General features: G+C 42.3%; 1 protein-coding gene across 1 annotated transcript; it reads left to right on the top strand.

The window, feature by feature from the left end:
• The first annotated feature begins 5,521 nt into the window (after positions 1–5,521).
• Positions 5,522–7,717, top strand: fign (fidgetin). Its single transcript, XM_063006531.1, has one exon. It carries the CDS (start codon positions 5,522–5,524, stop codon positions 7,715–7,717), a length of 2,196 nt encoding a protein of 731 aa, XP_062862601.1.
• The last annotated feature ends 787 nt before the right edge of the window (positions 7,718–8,504 follow it).

The following is an 8,504-nucleotide window of genomic DNA, read 5'->3' on the forward strand; positions in this document are numbered from 1 at the left end:
GTGAACAGATTAGTTTACGTTCCAGTGGTTAGGTAGTAGCATCACTGCATCTTTTCTTGGTTCAGACTGTTTTTCTTTACATGCTAAAAGTAGTAACACTAATGAGGACTCTAACAACCAAACACGAAACAAAGAACAGGAATTTATAACCTTATTTATAATAAAAAGCACTGGGGACAAACCATGATGTTTTTAAAAATGCTACTTTTCTCTACGATCTGAAAAGAACACATTTGTATTAAATTTTTTTTTTTTTTTTCGTATTACCTTCTATAATCTAGATTTCATGTAACCCAATAGCAGCCCTACTCTACTGCAGTGTCATGTTTATGTGAGAAGGCCTATAAAGTTAAGAAAACTGTGTAATACAATAAAACAATACTGTTTGTCTATAAATGTTGTAATTTACTGGATGTTAAAATATGGAATTGCTAAAGAAGGGCTGAAGAAGGGAGAACATTTCCATCACACTGCGAAGAGTGGCTGAAAAAAAGGTAACCGCACCAGGGCAGAATTCAATACAGTGCTGTAGAGCAGGAAGACAATAGCAGTAGGACGGAACCACAAATAAAATGCTCTATGCCAGCTACTCAATCCACCAATGCGCCGCAACACAATCACAGACCAATGTTTCTCAACTAAAATAGTAATAATAACAGGAAGTTATAAATGTATCTTTGGGATTGCTAAGCCTTCATAAGCATGATAGCTCCTTGCAGGACCTGTTGCAGTTAGTACTGCATATTTCTACAGCCTGTTATTTCTGTAACTTAAGATCTTTAAAGCATTTAAACTAAAATGAGACATCACAAGTTTGAACGTGGTGTTTTGTTGTCTCAATGTTAGTGCCTGGCAATTTGTTAGCAAAATGACTGCAGATGAATTTGCCTGTTTGTTAGCACCTGCTGTACTTCAAAAAAGTCCGGAGTATTGTATGAAATGTCTGTATATATGATCAAATATTATTATTATTGACATTTAGGTATATAATAATCCCAATAACACTGCTGCACCTAATGCATTTATACAACACACACTACCTTGTAATTACCATGTTTTATATCAAGTATGACTAATAGATGCATTTAATAATTCCCAAGGTAATATTTAGCAGCTCCAGGGGACACGCCAAGTGGTTTATTAGTGCACAAAAAAGAAAGCTCATTGTTGGATGCAGAAAAATAAACATCCCATTCTCATCACGGTGCACATTTTTATTAAAGCTAAATCTTTACACGCATCTCAAATGGATTGCAGTGGGAATACGACATGTCTCATAGCAGAAAGTAAGAATAGCTTAATGGCAAAAGTAATGGCAGAAACGTGTTAAATACAACAAAAACACCATCATCATGAATCAAAAGCATTTACCAGTGAGCTGCATAATATGTTGTATTAATTTTATAATAATTCTTATGTCTATGGTAGTTTTACCTGTATCATTGTTTTAACTACAGCTTTACTGTTATTAATACACGTTCCTGTATAGCCGCTGTGTTCTAGCCATTTGTTTTTTTAAGCCTGACTTTTCCATTCGCTCACAGGCCTGTCAGCCGAACCAGCTCCAGCGCCGACCTGTTTGACTAAAACCTTGTAAATTAACACAATCAGTGCAGCATCATACTGCTAATTAGCGCTGAAAGTGTGTGTGTATTGTTGGAGCAGACTGCTGATAAGGTGGTGGATGGGGAAAACCACTTACCTCACGGTTGCTGCTGCAGCAGAGAAACAAATCTACTCTGTACTAGCAGAACTGACTGTGAATTCCTGAAAGTAGTGCAGACACACACCCATCCACACCAATCCTAATGATTTTTTTTTGTAATTTGCAACTAAACCTGTCACCATTAATACCCACACTAACAAGAGCACCTCCTAAAGGCTAGGCTATTTTGGCCATCCCATCTCTCAGACATTAGCCATAACTGTGTCTGATCCACTCATAACAGCACAACACACACTAACACACCACCACCATGTCAGTGTCACTGCAGTGCTAAGAATGATCCACCACCCAAATAATACCTGCTCTGTAGTGGTCCTGCAGGGGTATGTAGAGAAACAGATGGACTACAGTCAGTAATTGTAGAACTTAAGTTAAGAAATATGTCATGTACATTATAACAATTATAGTAATCATTCATTAATTCATTCAGTCAGTCATTCATTCATTGTGTGTTTTACCACTGCTTCATCCTATTCAGGGTTGCATTAGGCCCAATTTACTGGGTGAAAGGCAAGAAAAACCCTGGTCCATCACAGGGCAAGATTATAATATTAAATATTAGGGCTGTCAAACGATTAAAAATTTTAATCGCGATTAATCTCAGAATTTCATATAGTTCATCGCGATTAATCACATTTTTTTTTTTAAAGGAGGTGGTTTTAATGTTATGGCTGATCATTCACAATCAACACAGTCTTGTTCCCTGGGTTCTGACAACTCATACTAGTGACTATTACTTGCATCTTTGCACAATATTGCATGTTTTTGCACCTTATTCTCACCTTATTCTACCTGCTGCTATATAAACCCTACGCTGCTAACTGGATATCAGAATACGTTTTTATTAGGGCTGTCGAAGTTAACGCGATAATAATAACGCGTTCCAGTGTTGCCAGATTGGGCGGTTATCTGCCAAATTGGGCGGATTTTGTTGGAAAACAATTTAATGGCATTTAAATAACACTTCTGTTTAAAAGAAAATATTCAGTTTTAAGAAGCACCAGCATTGTAGAAGGCTATTAAAAGTAAAGTCAATTTTCAATGCTGATTTGACTTAATAGTGTTGGTCAGTCTGTATCATATTCTTGAAATGATAAAGTATTGCAAAGGAATATCTTTAAAATTCTTCCTCATAATGTTAAGGTTGCTATATTTTGGTTTTTCACTTGTCAGGGAAAATTAAGAGAAAAAAAAGCTTATTATTATCATGCGTGTGATATATATCATTTACGTGATCTGCGTATCACATTACCACTGTGTTGTACGTCACTGAGCTGATATGTGTATCAGGTGACCAGCGGGTAACGGCGTGTTTAAGTGTGATGCTCCAAGTTGTGGATTAAGCAATAAAGACAACACGCTCTCCACATAACTAGTGTCATTTGTATTTCGTGGTTAAGTACAAAACATAACAATGCGGGTCTTCGTGATGTAATTCTACATGGCACTCACTGCCTGTAAGGGTAAATTTTTTCTGTATAGAATTGCGTTAACAGCACTATTTTTTTTAATCGCGTTAAATTGAGAATGTGTTATTAACGCGTTAACTTCGACAGCCCTATTAAATGTTGAAATAAATAGCACCAGACCATCACACTACCAGCACCATTTTGACCGTTGAATTGATGTTCCTGGACTCAAGTTCCACCTTCGACTCATCTGTCCACAGAATATCATCCCAGATGTTTTTTGGCAAATGCAAAATAAGCCTTCTTGTTCATTTTGTTTGCCAGTGGACGAAACCCACACTAACAAGAGCACCTCCTAAAGGCTAGGCTGTTTTGGCCATCCCATCTCTCATTAGCCAATCATATCTGTGCAGATGTCCAACCAGTGATAGCATCAATACGTTTTAAACCCTGTATCCACAAATCTCAGCACTAGTGGGTTAGTGTACTTCACCACCTGAGTGTCATTTCCAAATTTTAGTGTCATTTACAAGGTTCTATGCATTCATGATGATTATATTGTATGTTGTTGTGATTTTTTTCAAGTTATTCTAAAATACCTACCTGTACACTCACCAGCTGAATTCTATAAATAAAAGAATGCATTGATCAACATATACACAGATCAGCCATAACAATAAAACCATCTCCTTGTTTCTACACTCACCGTCCATTATATCAGCTCCACTTACTATATAGGAGCACTTTGTAGTTCTACAATTACTGACTGTAGTCCATCTGTTTCTCTGCATGCTTTGTTAGCCCCCTTTCATGCTGTTCTTCAATGGTCTGGACCACCACAGAGCAGGTATTATTTAGGTGGTAAATCATGCTCAGCACTGCAGTGACACTGACATGGTGGTGGTGTGTTAGTGTGTGTTGTGCTGGTATGAGTGGATCAGAAACAGCAGCGCTGCTGGAGTTTTTAAATACCGTGTCCACTCACTGTCCACTCTATTAGACACTCCTACCTAGTTGGTCCACCTTGTAGATGTAAAGTCAGGGACGATCGCTCATCTATTGCTGCTGTTTGAGGTGGTCATCTTCTAGACCTTCATCAGTGGATACAGGACGCTGCCCACAGGGCGCTCTTGGCTGGATATATTTTTGGTTGGATCGTCTATTCTCAGTCCAGCAGTGACAGTGAGGTGTTTAAAACTTCATCAGCATTACTGTCTGATCCACTCATACCAACACAACACACACTAACACACCACCACCATTTCAGTGTCACTGCAGTGCTAAGAATGATCCACCACCCAAATAATACCTGCTCTGTAGTGGTCATGTGGGGGTATGTAGAGAAACAGATGGAATACAGTCAGTAATTGTAGAATTACAAAGTGCTTCTATATGGTAAGTGGAGCTGATAAAATGGACAGTGTGTGTAGAAATCAGGAGGTGGTTTTAATGTTACGGCTGAGAAAGATACAAGTACCACCAGTGGCATGCATAACACAGTTTACAAACCACTACACAAGACATTAGAAACAGCCCACAAAAACAAAAGCAGTTCAAGACAGTACTACGGTGTGAACTGCTAGTCTTAACAGTCGTGTATGTGTGTGTGTGTTAGATTCTGAGTAAACGTCTCTTTGATAATCCCGGCTGACTCTGAGATGACAGCATATGTAAGTTCTTGTGATTGCAGATGGAGTTTGGGATTAAACTCAATGTGGCTTTTGAGCCCTAGAGGCAATACAAAAAGAAACTGGAAAGAGGAGAGAGTAAGGCGTAAAGAAACGAGGAGAAGGACATAGAGCAGAGCAGAGAGAGCAGGAAAAGACAAAAGAAGGCATGTTTTTCTCCTTTTCCAGTTCACAGTGCTCTGGAAGGCAGCGGGCAGACAGAGAGCTGTTGTAATTCAGGCCATGCTGTGGGGTTTGTGTGATGAAAGCAGCGGAGCGCTGCCTGGGAGATTGCTTTGCTGCACTTCTCCAAGCAGATTTGAAACTGTCTGGGACTGCTTTAGATGAGAGTTGGATTATAGAGTGACCTGTGATGTCTGTGTCACCCCGGTCTGTGCAAGGTGCATTATACTGTGCTAACCAGGTGCTGGTGCCCAAATCCACAATGCTCCTACCGTAGTAACTGTCAGCGGGGCCTGTGATATGTAGCCTGCACTTCAGGTGAGCCGGTAGGAAATGGAAAGTAATATTTTGTCCTGCTCTTGCTGTTTTTTGCCTCCTGTTTAAAAGCGTTCATGTATTGGATCATTGATTTTGCAGAGTTTTCACAAAACAGAGAGGCCTTTTGCTGATCTTGTGTCCGCCATGCCTTATTTATCAAGTTTCTGACCCTGTGTTGTTTGTTTCTTTTCTTTCCTTTTATTAATTTAGGCTTAAAGATGCAGTGGACCCCAGAGCATGCACAGTGGGCAGAGCAGCACTTCGACATCTCTTCCACGACCCGCTCTCCTGCCCACAAAACTGAGTCATACCGCGGACACCTGCAGAGGACCTACCAGTACGCCTGGGCCAACGATGACATCTCCGCTCTGACCGCCTCCAATCTTCTGAAGAAATATGCCGAAAAGTATTCCGGTATTCTTGACGGTCCAAATGAGAGGGCACTGCTGTGCTCATATTCAGAAAGTGCCGCCGGACTCCTGAACGGACGCAAGTCAGAAGGCGATGTATGGCAAGAGGGCATCTATCCTATGAATTGCACTGTAGATGTGATTTCTGCAAGCAAGGCCGTAGTGCCAGCTGCATTGCCCCCAGCAGATGGTGCAGCCAACATTGGCAGTGCCTCAGGGGTGCCGAGCAGCCTGAGCGAACCCAGCTACTCTAGTAGCAGTTGTGGAAGTCATACTCCTGCTGCCCTGCATTCTGGGATTTCTTCTCAAGAGTTCGGTAGCGGCTACAATGGCACGTACTTGCATTCTACCTACAGCGGTGGGCAAAGCACTCCAGCACTTCCCTCACCACACCCATCACCTTTGCACAGCAGCGGACTTCTCCAGCCTCCTCCTGCTCCTCCTCCAACCCTGGTACCTAGCTATAATGCAGGATCACCCAACCTGTCCAGTTACAACTACCCTCCTTCAGGCTATCCCCCCCAGGCTTCTGTAGCTCCAGGCTATAGCCCTGGGGGAGCTCCCCCTCCCTCTGCCTACTTGCCCTCAGGCATTGCAGCTCCCACCCCATTACCTCCTTCTACCATACCCGGCTATTCCTACCAGTCTCACAGCCATGCGCCGATTGTACCAACACCTTTGAATGGCAGCTCAGCCAGCTCGCTAAAACGGAAAGCTTTTTACATGACAGGACAAGGAGACATGGACTCCAGTTATGGAAATTTTAGTTACAGCCAACATCGCTCAACTCAAAGCCCAATGTACAGAATGCCAGATAGCAGCATTGTTGATTCAAGCAGAGGGAATGGGTTCGACAGAAGTGCTGATCCAGCATCTCTGCCTTTTAAGCCTACAAAGCAGCTAATGTCCTCAGATCAACAGCGCAAATTTGGCAGTCAGTCTGGCAGAGCCATTAGTCCTCCATCCTATGGATCATCCAAAGGTTCTATGGGTTCAAGCGAATCATTTGGGAAGTTCGGTTCCCCCGTTATGAGCGAGCACAATGAAGACCATCGGCAGCACTTGCCCCATTCACTTTCCTCAAATAGCCACTCGGCCGAGGAAGAGCTCAAAAACAGTGACTCTGGCCTGGTGGAGATGGTCACCACTGAGATCCTCCAGCAGACTTCCCCTGTGGACTGGAATGATATTGCAGGGCTGGATCTGGTCAAGGCCACCATTAAAGAGGAGGTTCTGTGGCCTATCCTGAGACCTGATATGTTTAGTGGTCTGGCACCATTACCACACAGTATCCTTTTCTTTGGACCTCAGGGTACAGGGCGGACGCTGCTGGCTCGCTGTGTGGCCAGCCAGCTAGGTGCTGCGTTTCTCCAACTTAGTGGCTCAGCACTTGTCAGCAAGTGGCAGGCAGAGGGCGAGAAGGTGGTGCAGGCCACGTTCCTTGTAGCTCGCTGCCGGCAGCCGTCAGTTGTGTTTATTAGTGATGTAGACTTACTGCTGTCAGCATCGCTGAGTGAGGAGAGCCCAATTAATCGAATCAAGAGTGAACTCCTTCTGCAGCTGGATGGAGTGCTCAACACAACAGAGGACCACGTTTTGGTCATATGTTCCACTAGCAAGCCAGAAGAAATAGACGAGACCTTGCGCAGGTACTTTGTAAAAAGGTTGCTCATCCCACTCCCAGACTCAACGGCACGGCACCAGCTCATCAGCCAAGTGCTCTCCCAGCACAACTACTGCCTCAGTGACAAAGAGGTGGCTTTGCTCGTCCAGCGGACAGAAGGATTCTCTGGGTTGGATGTGGTACGACTTTGCCAGGAAGCAGTGGTCGGACCCTTGCATGGCATGTCTGGCACGGACCTTTCCGGAATTATGCCGGGTCAGATGAGGCCGCTTTCGTATCAAGACTTTGAAAACGTCTTTTGCAAAATTCAGCCCAGCATATCACAGAAAGAACTGGACACGTACACTGAGTGGAACAAAATGTTTGGATGTAGTCAGTAAAAGGGGGGTTATGTAGGGACTTATGAGTTGAACTCTCTGGATGTAAAAAGAAGAAACAGTTCAAAATTTGGGTTTTGAAGGGGAGGGGGGTATTACAAATGCTAGTCCCCCTTAAAATAACAGACCTGTGAATGCATAGATATGTTTAAGTCAATGTCTATCCCTTTGCACATAGGCTAAGAGAGAAAGTGTGCTTCTCGGCTCAACACTATTAAAGCCTAGCGTCACTTTCTGAGGTGCACTGTCACTAAAATGATCACTGATAAACTTCATTGTGTGTAAATATCATTCTGCTGTTTTTTTCTTTGACATTCTGTTGCTATCAAGTGCCTAAAGTGGTGCTTTTATTATTTTATATTTTGGTTGGTTTGTCTTACAATCTACATTGGTGGCATGTGCTAATATAAAAAAGCTTTAACCTGAGACTAAAAACAACAAAACAACAGTATTCCTCAACTGAGTTGGATCTGTCGGCCCGGAGGCCCTGAAGTTCTTGTGGTATTTGTAATCTCAACCCTAATTTATAGACTTTGTTTGCTTTTAATTTCCTTGAAAAACTCAGGAAAGTGATTGTGATTTGTACAGTATCTCAAAAGATTGTGTCAAAGCACTACATAACGCAGTTAACATTGGAGTTTTGAATTGCATTGGGATAAATCGACTGATTAAAACGACAAGCATATGACTATGAATGTAACCAGATTATTTTTGGACTGAAAGAAAAATGTGAAAGCATTCCTTTTTTTCTTTTCCTTTTTTTTCTTTTATTGGGGTATTGAAAAAGCTA

This window comes from Trichomycterus rosablanca, chromosome 12 (genome assembly GCF_030014385.1).
Source record: "Trichomycterus rosablanca isolate fTriRos1 chromosome 12, fTriRos1.hap1, whole genome shotgun sequence".
NCBI lineage: Eukaryota > Metazoa > Chordata > Actinopteri > Siluriformes > Trichomycteridae > Trichomycterus > Trichomycterus rosablanca.